Genomic DNA, 17,270 nt, shown 5'->3' with positions numbered 1-17,270 from the left:
TCCGAAACGGGGTGTGGTCGTAGTTTCTATGATAATAATTATTTTCTCATTTATATAATCCGAAAAGTTTTTCTTTGACGAAATAAAACATTCATAAATACTCGTAATTCAAAATAGCTGAAACTTCACACTATTTTCTCTTTTATTTTATTTTGTGTTCAATTTTCTAGTTTCTCAAAATTTAATTTGAACTTGGACTGCGACTGCGCCCCGTTTCGGAAAGCCAATTTTCTGACTCCAGCTGTTTAAAGTCTAGAACTTGGATGAATCCCAAGCTCGGAAGCCGGCCCTCAGTATTGCAATGTTTGTGTTACATTCATTCATAACAAAATGTTTGTTAAATTCAAAAAAGTTCACAAAAATTTGTGTTATATTCATAACAATGAATTCATATCGAAATAAAAGTTGAAATTGATGAATTTGCAGGTGACACCGACCGTGCACACGTCTTGTGCCGGTGTGGGCTGCGGAATCAGCGCCACCCCCACACTGTCAGTGGGACAACCGTTCACTTCCGCAGTCCCACCTTGGCCTCCACCCCAACCGCCCCCACCTGAGCAGCGCTATTGGCTGGTCACTGTTTTAAGAGCGAATGTCTCCAAGGAGGACCTCTCCACTGCCCCTCATAACTTCGAGCCTAGACTGGCTAGGTTATATAAGACTGCTTTCCAAAGGTACAAATAACTACAAATCTAGTTGAAAATATTCATCAGGAATCTATAAACATAGGGGAAATATTCTTCATTCATTCATTTATACAATAAGTACATTATTAAAATGATAGGGGGAGGAATAATAAGGTAACCTTGTGCTACTCCTCTCCCAAATTCAGATAAGGTTACACAATTCTTCAAGGTTTATAGAGGTAATAAGGTCTCAATTATTCTTCATTTTCTCTTTTTTATTAATTCATACAACAAGTACATCATCAAAATGATAGGGAGAGAAAAAATAAAGTAACCTTGTGCTATTCTTCTCCCAAATTTAGATAAGGTTACACATAGTCCAAGATAGGTAAAGTCATAGTCCAAGATATGTGGTATCTAAATTTGGGAGAGAAATTAAGATACCACATAGACCGAAATAGGCTAAGGCTTGTAGCTCTTCAATTCACAAAAATATTCAGTCCTCAAGTATTTTCACAAAGTAGATTTTCAAATTTAGATTCTTAAAAACTAAACATGAAAGGAATATTTTATATTATTATTATTATCATTAAATTGAGGCCCAGTTGCACAAAAGCCGGTTGAATTTCAATCTTAATTAGTTTTTTGATAAGACAGTTTCTCTGATTGGTTCTCATGAAATTAATCACGATTGAAATTTAACAGGCTTTCGTGGTAATATTATATTCCCTTTTTATGTACAAAATATTAATCATTTGTATAATATTATCTATAGAAAGTATTCAATATACTTTTTCTTCAAGTAGTGTTCAGTGTTGGGCAATATTATTGAGCTTTAGTGTTTACGAGCTTGTGTTTCTTGAATAGTTCCAAATTTTCTCAAATAACTCAATATTATTCGTTAAAAGTGGTAAGTGAGTGGAATATTTCCAATTAATTTATCAATTTAAGCCATCTAAATTCAAAATTTCCAAAAACCTTGTATATACGTCGACGCGCAATTTGAAAAGGAGCATACCGTACCTGTCAAACTTCATGAAAATCTATTGCTGCATTTCGCCGTAATTATAAACATTTGAACATATAGAGAAATGCAAAACCGTCGATTTGAATCTTGGACCTCACTTCGCTGCGTCAATTATACTTTGGTGGAAGCTGAACAATGGTTTCAGAAAATCATTGTGAATAGCAAAGCCTAATAGTGATTACCTCTACACTGTATATCATTTTGGAACATGTGTTGAGTTAGAATGGGAGTAGCCTCATTATTTATTTGCCATCAAAGAGCTCTTCTCTTCATTCTATTGTTGTATTCTACTTTCTCTGTCCACACTGTTTCATTCGACTCTTTTCAGTTGCTAATTTAACACTGTTTTGGGTGTCAACATCTGTTTTTCACCATCATGAAAACACTCGTCAATAGAAAAAAGTCTTTTTCCATCTGTGTGAAACCACACATTAGCCTACACGTGTAATTCTATTTTTGTGAATCCATTTGAAATGTTAACAAAGATAATGGGAGTGAGATGAGGATTTATTATTTGACAGATACACATTTTTTCCTGGAATATTTATACAGTAGAACTTGTCTCACTACTGACTACTTCCTTGCTACAGTGATGTCCACGTTATAACGGCAGTGAAGAAAGATCGAACAGCGGTTCTCACCAAGGCCGATTCTCTGCCTTGCCACTGCCTTCTATAGGATAGCTATCTACTGTCTGCTATATAGTCCCATCTTTATTAAATCATCCCTGACTTCATCTTTCTATCGTTTTCTCAGCCTGCCTCTTTTCCTTCTCAAGTTAAGCTTCTTTTTGAGCACTATTTTCAGCATTCTGTTATCATTCATCCTATAGACATAGGCCTATACGAACCATCTTAGTCTCTTCGCCTTTGTAGAGCGTACTATCATAGAGAAAAGATAGCATGAGAAGATATCCCATGATATAGGGCGTTTATGTCGTGAATTTCAATGTTAGCTCAAGCCGATAATCCAAGTAGTTATTTCTGGTGAAGCTATGTGATGCTGGTAGTCTCTCATACTGTGCCGTTCTTACACTCTCATTCCACTAAAACAGTCGACAGTAATCGGCTTGAGTTAAGGAAACATTGGCTTGAAAATTGGAACATAAACGACCTAGCCATGGGATATCTTCTTATACTATACTACGGCCTCTCTAGTTCAAATTCAGCATTAGTTCTTCTCCCCCACTCTTCTACTCCAAGTGGTTGAGTCTTCTGAATGGTAGAGTGGACATTATTGTCCAAACTTCGCCACGTCAACAAATAGAAACGTCATTCTATTCTATTTTTAAACAGGATCTTGAACTTTTCCAAGTAACTTTCGTTCAAATACATTTGAAATGTGATTGTCTTCCTCAAAATCAAAGACTCAGAGCCATTGGTATAGTCCGGGCCCTGTAGCTTTGCCTATCAGCGGAGAGCAACTAGACTACAATACTACCTGTTCAAAAACATCGAAGATCTTTAGGGAGCTTCCTACATCTAGGGATCTAGATATTCTGGAGCGTATGTTTTTTCAAAAGTAGGAATATCACCCCGCGAACTATACCTTGTTTATATGCAGTTTCAAAGTCACGGGGACAAAGCTACGGGACGCGTACTACAATTACAGGTATTATTGGGGGATAATTATCACTGGTACTCAACATATTTTTAATATTTAGTCTTCTCCTTACAGACAAGGATTAGGCTGTAGCCTGTTCCGACTCACATCTAGCCCACTATCCAAATAAACCTACAATATTGCAAATTTTCCTGTTAATGTCACCGCTTGGGCGGTCTGCCAACATCTCTTTTGCCTACTGGCTGATGTAATTAATTATTGAGGATCCTTATTGGAGTTATCTCCTCGCAGACAACCTTTCGGGTCAAGTTAAAACATTTGTCTTGTGTTACATTTCTCATATTACAATCATTTTCTTCTGCTTAGATAATTATATAATTTGTTGAGTTTTGAGACATGATTGTAGTGGATTATTTTATTGATTGAATAAGGAGATTTTCTATTCTATCGATGGAATCTCGCAGCTGACCATTCTCCTTTTATTGATGCCGATTCTCCACAGCTCCATTCATACTGTAGATAATTCTTTAATTCTAGTGAATTTCAATTTCCTTAATTCTCTGTTCCTAATAAATAAAGATTTCGCCTCTGTTTTCATTTTTAGACAACAACTGCACCACCTAGGCGTCAACGGCGCCAGCTACCAAAACAAAATGGCGGCGGCCATAAAGCGTCGCCGCGAGGAGCGACCGCTGACCGTGACGGTGCTGAACGCGACCGCGACGCAGCAGGACGCGACTCTACGGCTGGTGTATGCGGTCAGTGTGAACGGCCGACCTGTGAGGGCCGAAGCTGCAGCCCAGGATATGAGACTCATGTCAGACAAGGAGGTCACCGCCGAACTGGGGTTTCCTGTCCTTCTCAAAGCCGAGCGTAAGTGTCTTAATTTTAAGATCCAACTATTTCTGAACTCATCTTGAGAATGAGAAGGTGTCAGTTCGTCTAGATCTCAGTTCATCAGGTACTTATTTCAATTATTTATTGACATGATACACATGTCAGACGAAGAGATCACAGTAGAACTAGAGTTTTCTGTCCTTCTCAAAGCAGAACGTAAGTGTCTTAATGAGATCCAACTATTTCTGAACTAATCTTGAGAATGAGAGGGTGTCAGGTCGTCTAGATATCAGTTTACCATGACCATTTATGAAGAAATTCTACTATAGCACAGAGAAGGAAGAGTTCCTTCTGAAAGAAAGAGTTTCCAGGAAGAATTCCTTCTATTTTGTGACTATAGTGAGGTTCACGTTATAATGGCAGTGTTCAATTGCCAATGGTATTGCTATCCTTTTCTATCATTCAACAAAGAGGATAGCGCTATCTCTTTCTAGCTTTGCTCTGTTGCCAGATCGTCTTTCAACAATGTAGATTTAATGAATTATTAACAAAATATTTCATCTTAATTTATTATGAGAATTCATTATGAATTTTTTGCTTGATAAAATATAATTGATTATTTAAATTGGGAATGAATAGTTAATATTACATCAATAAACCTGTATCAGCTATCGTCTATAGAAGGCATTGACAAGACAGAGGATCGGCAACATTAATCTCCTATTCTTCTCCACTGCCATTATAACGTGGACCTCACTATATATTATTTTATCCATTTCTTGACATAAGACTCATGTCAGACGAAAAGGTTACAGCAGAACATGGGTGTCATATCCTTCTCAAAGCCGAGCGTAAGTGTCTTAATTTTAAGATCCAACTATTTCTAAACTCATCTTGAGAATGAGAGGGTGTCAGTTCGTCTAGATCTCAGTTTATCAGAACCTATTTCGATCATTTTTTTACCTGAAACTCATATAAAGACAAAGAAACTGATATCAAACAAAGAGGTCAAAGCTGATGTAGGATTTTCTGTCCTTCTCAATGCTCAGCGTAAGTGTCTAGATCATATTCAACAGGTTATAAAGTCATATTGAGAATGAGAGGGTGTCAGTTCATCCAGTTCCCAATTCGTAGAGTAGTTATTTTGAACATTTGTTAACTGAAACTCATGTCAGACAAATCGGTCACGGCTGAACTCGGGTTTCCTGGCCTTCTCAAAGCCGAGCGTGTCTTAATTTTAAGGTCTGTCTCTTTCTGGAGACATTTTGAGAATGGGAGGCTGTCAGTTCGTCTAGATATCAGTTCATCAAGACCCTTTATGGACCCTCTATTTCAACCATTTCTTTAAATAAGACTCATGACAAAGAGACAAAGAGGTCACCGCCGAACTAGGGTTTCCTGTCTCCCTCAAATCTTGGTATCTTGGTATCAAATCTTCAAATTTTGGTAGAGAGTTAGTGGGGAGGATATTTTAATATTCTTTCCAAAGAATGGACATTGATATGTCCAAACCTCCGTCAATTTATGTAGATGCATAACAATATAATTATTATCTATAGTTATTATATTACAAATTGCTTTTTCATATCATATACAGTTCAACAATTATTTTCTTAGTCTATATCATGTAAATTCATCTATAATTTTGCTGTATTGTAAGCTATTGTATATAAGTGTATAAGACAGTATATATTGTAATCTACATAAATAAGGTACTCAATCAATCAATCAATCAATCAATCAAAGCTCAACGTAAGTGTCTTGATTGATATTTGCCTCTTTCTGAAGTCACCTTGAGAATGGGAGGGTATCAGTTCATCAAGATTTCAGTTCATCGATTGGTATTATTTTGAATATTTATTAACATGAGACTCATGTCAGACAAAGAGGTCACAGCTGAACTAGGGTTTCCTGTGTCTCTCGAAGCTTAACTATTTAAATAGTAGATAATAAAGCACACGTTTCTCATAGTGTAAGATTATCATTATAAACTCAGCATCTGATTAACATTGGTTTGCAAAATTGTCTGTCATTGGACAAAGCAGGTACCTAAGTCTATCCTTCTCCAACTTTCCAACTCAACACCTTTTCCTCTTATTATTTGTAGACTTTAAGGCCGATTGCAGACGAACGACTATCGCATGTGGGATGTGGGAGCGATTATTTTCCTTCTGTGGTACCACAAACGCAGTGCATATGAAATGCATTGGCAGGCATGGAAGTGGCATTGATACTTCCACTTGGCGTTGGGCGCTGTAGTATGCGACTATTTTCCTTGCGATTGTGGTACCACTGGTTTGAGCACTACGCTTCCCCTAGCTTCTGTACCACAGTCGCAGTCGCTGTGACTTTGAAAACAGCTGTATGATAAAAACGTTTGATGAAACACCCGAGTATGATACAAACATCTGGAAACTTTTGCACTAATGCTCGTTTTCTGGGATGTAGTGTGAAAGCACTACCTCCGGAAACAAAGTCATAGTGCATTCGTGTGACGTCGGCACAGGTAGGGCTCCTACACCAATTAAAAGTTTAGAATTTTCTAATTAATTGTGATTGATTCAATTCAATTTTGAAGTATTTTAAATTTAGAAATAATTTTTGTGTGTTTTGATTTGTAAATTGAGTGTGTAATAGGAGAATGAGTGACACTCATAACCTAGCTACATTTGGACTGTTGTATAAATTAGAATTGGAACCGTTTTGGGCTTATAAGCCTGTGCTACTTTTCTGTAAGTTGTGTAATTCTGAATGATTGAATAAATATACAATAAAAAAGATACAGGAAAATCGAAGCCTGCCAATACATGAGGATATACAAGATGCCAATCAGAGCCGTCTGCAATCTCGTAAGCCACCGGCTAGGACGGCAATTACAGCCTTAGATTCAGGTTTCCGTTTAACTGAGGCCTGGCAACAAGCGTGGTCAGCAAAGCAGAACATTGACATCCCATTTGTAGCCAAAAGGCCACCAGGCTTCGATTTGCCTCGTAAAACATGGTCGGCATTGAATAGGGTACGAACTCATCATGGTAGATGTGCCTATCTGATGCATAAGTGGGGGAAGGCTGACTCCCCTTTCTGTGAGTGTGGAGCAGTCCAGACTGTGAGACACATAGTGGAGGAGTGTCCCAGATCAGCATACACGGGTGCACATGAAGATTTCCTGGTGGCTAAACCGGCATCAATAGCCTACTTAAATACCCTGGAAGCATGCCTCTAATTTCCAGGTCAAAAGTGACTAAGATATTTTCATTCGTTTTATATATGAATTTTCTATTGTTTCCTTTTTTTTCGAATTTTGTGATCATAAATGTGTTGTGTATACTGCCATACGCTAAATAAATAAATAAATTGAATAAATAAATAAATAAATAAATAAATAAAATTCGTTGATTTCAGCTGATCCATATCAGCGAGTGTTTTTATTAGTGTAGGAGCCCTACCTGTGCTGACGTCACACGAATGCACTACGGCTTTGTTTACGGAGGTAGTGGTCAAAGTCTCTCTGCGTTAGTCATATTGTTCTGTGATATGTCGGTCCCACATCCCACATGCGATTGTGGTTCGTCTGCAACCGGCCTTATCCTCATTTGATTAGAAGAATATAAATTGCCTATAGTGAGATTTACGATCAGGGTGAGCACCTGATTCACATTGGTTTGCTATCCTTGTTTGTCATAAGACAAAGGAGATAGCTCTCACCTTTTCAACTCCATATTGCTTGTAGACTATTCATCCTTATTCAAGAGAAGAAGAAGATAGAGTGTCTAGAATGAGATTCATGTAATGAAATCATTAGTGATCTTCATTTTTTCTAGTAAAGTTAATAAAAAACTAATTTTAAGGTATATTTTCAAGATATACATTTGATTTAACTACTCATTAAATTTGTATAAAATTGGGTTAATTAAGAAAAATATAAAATAAATAAGTGTTAATAGTTGACCAATAAAAATGTATGGGGTTTCAACTGGTGATTTAACTACTCATTAAATTTGTATAAAATTGGGTTAATTAAGAAAAATATAAAATAAATAAGTGTTAATAGTTGACCAATAAAAATAAATGGGGTTTCAACTGGTGATAGGACCACAGGGTTCCTACACACCCTCAATAAAACGAGACAGAAAAATAGTTTCACAATGAAAACAAGAGAGACAAACTATTCCAAACCCGAACTGTATCTCCAATCTGTCAGCTTTGGTTGGATGGGAAGCATTGACGATATTCAATGAGAATTACTGACAATTCGGAGTGGAACAGTATTCATTATTCATGACCACTGTTTCGTGGAGCTCACGATTCGATTGCTCATGAAAAAGGGGGAAGTTATTTATAATGAACGATTTCACTGGAAAGGGGTCTTTCCCATTATTTAATAGTTGTCATAGGAGTGGTGACATTCAGACTGTTCTCCTAGTAACAAAATGAGTTCCTGTTTGGCTAGTAACAGATAATACTAGTAGCAGAATACCAGTAACTGACTTTCGCTAGTAACAAATACCAGTAACAAACTTTGGTTAGTTATTGATTCGGATAGTTGGTTATAGGGGATACATTCACTAAGGTATGTTTTCCTAGTAACAAAATGAATTCCTGTTTGTCTAGTAACAGATAATACTAGTAGCAGAATACCAGTAACTAATTTAATTGGGATTTTCGTTTAATAATAACCAGTAATTGAATGAAAAAAGACTAAGAAATTGTCAAAAAAACCACTGATTTATTGATAATTAGAAAGACCGGTTTCGGTTATTACACCATTGTCAATCTCTGATAAACTATTTATATATATTATTAGTTTATATCTAGAAAATATTTATAATAGTTTATATCTATATTATTAGAAAATATCTAGTTTATCAGAGTTTGACAATGGTGTAATAAACCGAAACCGGTCTTTCTAATTATCAATAAATCAGTGGTTTTTTGACAATTTCTTAGTCTTTTTTCATTCAATATGAATAATTACCACAATATCAACTTCTCAACTACACAAAAAAAAAATAACCAGTAACTAACTTTTGCTAGTAACAAAATACAAGTAACAAACTCTGGTCAGTTATTGATTCGGGTAGTCAGATATAAATAACTTTAGTTAGTTGACTAACCTCTGATTAGTCGAAACCGTTCCTCAATATAATAACTGGTCACATGTCATCGAGTTTTGTGAGTGGTTGCGTGTTAGTGATCTAATTTCGGCTTGAATTGTGTGTGGATCTGTGGAAACCTCACGTGGAAAGCTCAGACTTTGTTGTGGTTATTTTGGAGGTTATGTATTGGGTTGACCTCAATAATAAAACGCTTTTTTCCGACGTCATGTGTTGTTGAAACTCAGTCTTCGATTGTGAATGATTGCAATATCAGAAATCAGGTATTATCGACTAACTCTGATGATATATAATTGCAATCATGTTCCTATTGGTGTTTGTATTACTGTATTGAATGAAAAAGACTAAGAAATTGTCAAAAAACCTAGATTGACAATGGTGTAATAACCGAAACCGGTCTTTCTAATTATCAATAAATCAGTGGTTTTTTGACCATTTCTTAGTCTTTTTCATTCAATATGAATAATTACCACAATATCAACTTCTCAACTACACAAAAAGTATTACTGTATTGTTTCTTTTTCATACCTATTTTCTGTGTTTTGACAAACTGAAAACTTGACCTAGTGGACTCTTGATGAGTTTGTAAATAGGGCTAGAACCATCCTCAGTTGATTAATAATCTATATACATAATTTCAAGTTAATCAGTCCAGTAGTTTAGACGTGATAATGCGTCAAACATAATTCACCTATCCCGTACGTGTATGAGCCAGTTCTTTCCTTTATTATAGTGAATAGACCTATAAACTATTATTAATCAAAACTATTCAGAATTAATGAATAGTACCATACAAGATACAGTACTATAGTTTCCATCCCCCTATGGTAGTACTCTGGTACTCTAGTCTCTACTTTTCTGTGAAGGTACTTGAAGTCTCTTTCAAAATCTATCTAAATATTATCTAAAAGAGAAATGGCACTCACTCACTGACTGACTCACTCGCAGAACTAAAAATCTACCAGACCAAAAACGTTCAAATTTGGTAGATATGTTCAGTTGGCCCTTTAGAGGCTCACTAAGAACGGATTTGCAAAACAATTCCAATGAAACGCCCAAAATCTGCGTTTTTTAGCGTTTTTCAGCTTTATCGAGAACAAATGAACAGAAAATGTTCAAATTTGGTACAGAAGCTTAGCTAGGGTGTAATAATGTTGTGTTAGAAGGAATTTGCAATCACGTCAAAGATACGCCCAAAGTTTGCGTTTTTTTTCCCTTTTCTCAGATTTATCGAGAACAAATGAACAGAAATTGTTCAAATTTAGTACAGAAGATCAGCTAGTGTGTAATAATGTTGTATTTGAAGGAATTTGCATTAACGTCAAAGATACGCTCATAATTATCATTTTTCCTTTTTTTTTGCTTTTTCTCAAATTTATCGAGAACATATGAACAGAAATTGTTCAAATTTAGTACAGAAGCTAAGCTAGGGCGTAATAATGTTGTGTTAGAAGGAATATTTGAAATAACGACAAAGATACACCCAAAAATTAGCGTCTTTTTGTTTTTTCTCAGTTATTTCATCAAATAATAGACAGAAAATTTTCAAATTTGGTACAGAAGTTTAGCTAGGATCTAAAAATTTTGTGATGGGGTGACTTTAATATTTCATCATAGATACGCCCAAAATCAGCGTTTTTCCAACGTTTTTTTCAGATTTTCCTTGTTTTCTCAGTACTTTGACTTTATGATGGAATGAAGCATGCTCAAATGAAAAATGCAGGCGAGCGAAGCGATCCCGCTGATCTCATTTCTGGAGATCCAGTCCCGGGTCCAGGGGGCGGAGCCCCCTAGCTAGACTAATATGGCGTGCGAAGCGAGCCTGACGGCTAGTACTACAATAAAGGAGAGAACTGCCTTATTCACGTACTGGATGGGAAAATTATGTTTGACGCATCATCACGTCTCAACTACTAGACTGATTAACTTGAATTTTCGCATATGGATTCTTAATCAACTGAGAATAGTTCTAGGCCTATTACAAACTCTCCAAGCTTCCACTCGGCGAAGTTATAGGCCTATTTTTAATTATTCAAGATTCCATTATGACAAGTTTTCAAATCAAATCAATTTATTGCCATTTTTTTTACAAACAAGTGAAACAAAAACATTCTTATAATGTTATAACTAATTATGATCTCAACTAATTTAAAACTAATTATGATCTCAACTAATTTAAAAAACATATTCAACGAATGTTTTCTTTTATTTTAATATTGAAATAATGGGCTCTCCCAGAAAAGCTAATGCTTGAGCTCTGGAAAAGAGTTCAAAAATCTTAAAAGTAATTAGAATGGATGTCTAAGACAATTTAATTAGTACCAGAAACAATATGCAATATAAACACTAGAATATAAATGTATGTACACTATAACAATGTAAGCACTAGAACAAAATGTCAATTATCTTCTGAAATCTCAAGTCCGAAGTAAACTTTCCTACATACCCACTCTCTTATTTCATAAATTAAACACTTAGTAATTCTATTTAGAATGAATTTTTCAGGTAGACAATTTATTATTCTATGGCAATAGAAGGACAATTGGTGTTTGCAAGATGTAATTCTAGTGAATAGGTTTATGTAGGTATTGAAAACATTTGGATGTATTAGATTAGGTGTATTACGAGTAGTGATTCAGTTTGTAAAGTTTAAAATAGACCTCCGCGAAGCACTAGTTTCTTACTAGTCATGAATATTATGATCAGCTATTAAAATATCTTTATATTTTGTCAAGACAGTAGAGAAGCCCTTAGCCAAAATGTATTGATCAAACAGATTCGGTTAAGAGAGGGGACCTAGCCAAGTCTTTTCAATAACTGCTGCTCATACCTCGTAATAAACTCAGTGTACTAAGAATCCTTGATCACGCTATACGGTACCTCATTCTAAAATTTCTTGCTATTTGTTCAGATTGTTTTGAGTTTGTAACGTGTATGCGATAGATTTCTCAAACTAGTAATACTCGGGCTCCTTCCCTGTTTATTTGTTCAAGACATCTATCTAATCCATCTAAGACATCCATCTAATTTTCGAGGATTGGATTTAATTTTTTTGTTTACCACGGTGAGTGAAATATCATCAGTTTGTATTCTATGGAAGTAGTCTAAGTTCAGTCTTATAACTTTGAACAAGAACTATTCAAGTTTTGAATTTTATTGAACCAGATTCCAAATAATAAGTAGGATGTATCGTGTCTCATTTATGTGTAATTGGTTATTGAACAATAATTTCTTTCGATAACATTATGCCGGATAAATTTTAACCGTGATTAATTTCACGAGAACCAATCAGAGAAGCTGTCTCTTCTAAAAAGTCTTTTCTTATTGGTTCTCTTGAAATTAATCACGGTTGAAATTCAACCGGTTTTTGTGAAACCGGGCAATAGAATACATGGCGAGAATACATTTGAATAGATCATGATATTATTTATTCATTCATTTATTTAACAACAGGTTACCCCTAATGTGTCTCCTTCACAAATACAACAATACAAGATTATTATACAATGAGCAATGTAACTTACAATTGCAATAATGTTAAAAGAAAGAAAAACTATAGAAATACAAGAGAAGGAAAAAATAGATGTATACTAGAAAATTATCATAAATCGGAATATAGAAATGAAAAGATTCTATAATTAAAATAAAAATGTTACAAAGAATGGATGAAACTAACAAATGAATGTCAGAGGACTGATACCTGCCAATGAAGCAACAAAATGATTAAGAAGTACACAGTGCAATAGATACATACCTATATACAGCAACAAATAATCGTTATATAGCAATTATGAAGATGGTACTCTGGTGCTTGGCTCTCATTATGTTTATCATATATCTGAATATCATTCCGAATTATTCAGCTTATTAAGATAATTGTTAGCGATATCAATAATTATAAGCAATAATTATTGTTGGTTATGATATCAAAGGATGAGAATAGGATTTTCTTCTTCTTCTTCTTCTTCCTCTTCTTCTTCTCGTTCTTCTTCTTCTTCTTCTTCTTCTTTTCTTCTTCTTCTTCTTCTTCTTCTTCTTCTTCTTCTTCTTCTTCTTCTCTTCTTCTTCTCTTCTTCTTCTTCTTCTTCTTCTTATTCTTCTTCTTCTTCTCGTTCTTCTTCTACTTCATTCCCACTGTCCTGTATTCATAAACATTGTGACTGAATGACAGAGAGAACCGTTCGCAAGCCAGTCTCTGTATTTGGTGGCTCTCACTCCCACTCTCTCACTTCTAGACTCCGCCTACTCTCTCTCCTGATTGGTCGACTATATTCTATTCGCATCCAACTCCGAAATCTGTCACCAGATGGCAGCAGCTACTGGGTTACTTTACTACACTACGAATTTGGATGATTGATTTTCAATCTCATCTTCTACTATTATGTTTTATTTCCCTTTTTCTTCATTACGTCTTGAACTACATCATTGAAACATCTTCGGTTCTCCAACTCTTCATTTTCGCTCATACTTTAGGGAGAGAATAAATACTTTATTATCATCTTGCACCTCAATTTCCTCATTCGTCATATTAAACTACAACCAGGAAGCAGTACTTCTGCAGTATATGATACGCCAAGTTGAAATCTAATATCAAATATTACTATTATTATCAAATATCGGAGACTGAGCTTCGCTCTGGAGTACAAAAGCATAAACAGTTTATTACGAAAGAAGTAATTACTAATTATCATAAAATTCATACAGAAATGTTCTATCTAATCACAGTAAATTGAGATCAATTCCCACAGGAATGTAAAAATTTCCCTCACAAAGGCCCACTTGCACGAAAGCCGGTTAAATTTCAATCCTGATTAACCTCACATGAACCAAATCAGAAAAGACCATTTCAAAAAGATGGATCTACTGGAATTAATCAGGATTGAAAATAGCCCGGTTTTTTTGCAACCGGCACTAAGTACCTGATTTAATGATTACAAAAGTTCAACAGCTGAGTCATAATTTTTACACAGTCCCACACACATGAACTCGCTCACTCACTTCCATCACCAACAGACGACGAAATAATTATTATCATATGTTTTTCCAAGGATGAATAATAATTATCCTTTTAATGTCCCTCAGCGAGCTTTCCCAGGGATGAGACCTAGTGCAATCGAATCTTTATATTATAAACCTTCTATGTTCTGAATTTGGTGAGAATCGTTAGAGCCGTTTTCGAGATCCGGTGAAATACAAACATATAAACATCTAAACATAAGTTTCTCGTTTTGAATGAAAAAGACTAAGAAATTGTCAAAAAACCACTGATTTATTGATAAATAGAAAGACCGGTTTCGGTTATTACACCATTGTCAATCTCTGATAAACTGTTTATCAGAGTAGTTCGGTCTTTCTAATTATCAATAAATCAGTGGTTTTTTGACAATTTCTTAGTCTTTTTCATTCAATATGAATAATTTACCACAATATCAAATTCTCAACTACACAAAAAGTTTCTCGTTTAATAGTATAGGAAACTCCATCTACAAAACACACCAGACTAGATAGCACAATCAATCCCACATAGCATACATAGAACAAAAACCATCTTTGAAGTCCGCTAAGTCCTAGTAGTTGTTTTTTTGTGAAGCTATGTGACGCTGGTAGTCTCTCATTTACTGTGCCGTTCTTACACTCCCAACAAAACAGTGATAGTGAAACAGTGATGAAAGGAGCTGTAAATTGCTTTTGTTCCTATATAATATATTGAACAACCGTGTTCAATCAACCTACCTCCTCTCATTGCTGAATATATTACTTCTTCTTCTACCTTTGAGAACTATAATAAGTTAACAGAGAACTTTTCTGATTAGTGCGCTCACTTCTCCTACTTGTGCTCTATCACATCCCTTTCCCAATCCTTTCCAAAAATTCCAAGGATCAAAAGCCTTCCTATGACATGGATAGCCATAGTTGGAAGAACTTTTGATCCTCTACCCTTCTCCACCACATAACATGTATAATTTGCCTTCTAATATTGTAATGTGTTCTCATATTTATGTTATTTATTTTATACTGTAATGCTTTTTTATTGATGTAATTAATTTTTATTCCGTATTGATGTATCTTATGTGTGTGTGTGTGAGTGTGTGTGTGTGTGGTGTGTGTGTGTGTGTGTGTGTGTGTGTGTGTGTGTGTGTGTGTGTGTGTGTGTGTGTGTGAATAAATAAAATAAATTGAAATTGAAATATATGTGTCTTCAGTTTCACGTCGTTCCGGCTTCAGATTTCTTCCTCCCCAATGCAACTCCAATAGTCACTTCAATTCTCCAATCAACCGCATGATGAATCTTTATAATTACAATATTTTTCACCTAGACCTTTTTCATATGAATCCCAGTCAGTTCAAGAAGGCATGTAAGCAGCTTCACCCTATACTTATAAAATTCTTATCTCACTGACTCACTGATCACGATTTCTGTAAAACTACTGGATGGATTGCAACAAAACTTGGAATATAGATTCCTGACACCTATTGTTCCCACGCTAGACCTCGTCAACTTACATAGAGTACCATATTTAGTAGATAACTTCCTCCCATTCATAGATTTGTTATCATTCATCTCATTCTTATTCTTATTTCATCCTCAGCATATGATTGACATCATTCTTGGAATGCTATTTGTAATTTCTTGATTCCTCTCATATTATTTTCTCATATTGTAAATGGTTTTCAGTATATAGTATAGTCTCTAGTAACTATATATATAAAAGCGAAATGGCACTCACTCACTGACTGACTGACTCACTCACTGACTCACTCACTCACTCACTCGCATAACTAAAAATCTACCGGACCAAAAACGTTCAAATTTGGTAGGTATGTTCAGTTGGCCCTTTAGAGGCGCACTAAGAAATCTTTTGGCAATATTTTAACTGTAAGGGTTGTTTTTAAGGGTTTAAAGTTCGTCTTTTAGCATGTATATTCTTCTTCTCCCAATCTCTTAATTATAATTGAAATGTCCATATCATATGTTACTATAGAACTATAATATAGATAGAGTACCTCTTCGAAACAGTTGTTAACTGGCAACTAAATTAATAATTTTGTCAGGTTGGCATTAAGTTGAGTTGAATTTTTTAGGTTGGCACCAAGTTGAAGATTTAAATGCATTTATCGCGGAAAAATTGATTGGACACTGCTACTTCAATCCTGGGAATATATTATTACTAGCCGTCAGGCTCGCTTCGCTCGCCATATCCGTTTAGCCGGACGTTTAGTATGGACCCCCGACTGGATTGTTCTAACATATGATAAAAATGCTCAAACGAAAAATGCAGGCGAGCGAAGCGAGCCTGCTGATGTCATCCTTGGACGATATAGTCGGGGGTCCAGATATGGCGAGATATGGGGGTCCAGATACGGGGGCTAGACGGATATGGCGAGCGAAGCGAGCCTGACGGCTAGTTCAGTATATTATTTAGTTTTTAGTATATTTAGTTTCTCATAACATTTTTTCTTCACTAATATGAAATGGTTTTTTTCCTTGTTTCTTTCTCTCGATTTTCAATTTATTTGTAAAATGATTATTGTAATTTTTTTTTTAATGGGGAGCAATTTTTGGGGTTTTCCCGTATGCTCCCATATTGTTGAAAATAAATAAATAATAGATTGTAATCGGCTCGAGTTAACAAAAATCAGCTTGAAATTTGGAACATGAACGACCTATACCATGAGGTATCTACTTATGCTATATTTTCTCCATGATTCTACTCACTAGTGTCATGAGAGATAATTAATGTACTGTAGCTTCATTCCGAATTACTCTTCACCATCAGAAACACGAAACTGCTATGAAACTGAAAGTTTATACTTCTACTGACGTGTACTCTTTTTTGCTTCTGACGACTTATCTTTGTTTCACTATGAATGTTGAAGCAACTAAAATAAACCAAAGTAAACTAATCTAAGTGCCGGTTGCACAACAGCCGGTTAAATTTTAACTGTGATTAGTTCCACGAGAACCAATCAGAGAAGCCGTCTTATCAAGAAGGCCTTCTCTGATTGGTTCTCGTGAAATTAATCACGGTTAAAAATTAACCGGCTGTTGTGCAACCGGCACTAAATGTTTTATCTCATTTTGCATGTTGCAGCTTACCTGCA

At 35.3% G+C, this 17,270-nt stretch overlaps 1 protein-coding gene across 4 annotated transcripts in view; it reads left to right on the top strand.

Moving 5' to 3' along the window:
• Positions 1–17,270, top strand: part of LOC111053578 — a 48,856-nt gene that overhangs the window by 17,450 nt on the left and 14,136 nt on the right. For all 4 annotated transcript variants that reach the window (XM_039438639.1, XM_039438638.1, XM_039438636.1 and 1 more), the window contains exons 3-4: positions 427–674; positions 3,821–4,089. In XM_039438639.1, the coding sequence (XP_039294573.1) occupies positions 427–674; positions 3,821–4,089 (517 nt within the window). The remainder of the gene's footprint in view (positions 1–426; positions 675–3,820; positions 4,090–17,270) is intronic.

Source organism: Nilaparvata lugens, chromosome 12 (assembly GCF_014356525.2).
Source record: "Nilaparvata lugens isolate BPH chromosome 12, ASM1435652v1, whole genome shotgun sequence".
NCBI lineage: Eukaryota > Metazoa > Arthropoda > Insecta > Hemiptera > Delphacidae > Nilaparvata > Nilaparvata lugens.
This window is presented reverse-complemented; position numbering and strand designations above follow the sequence as displayed.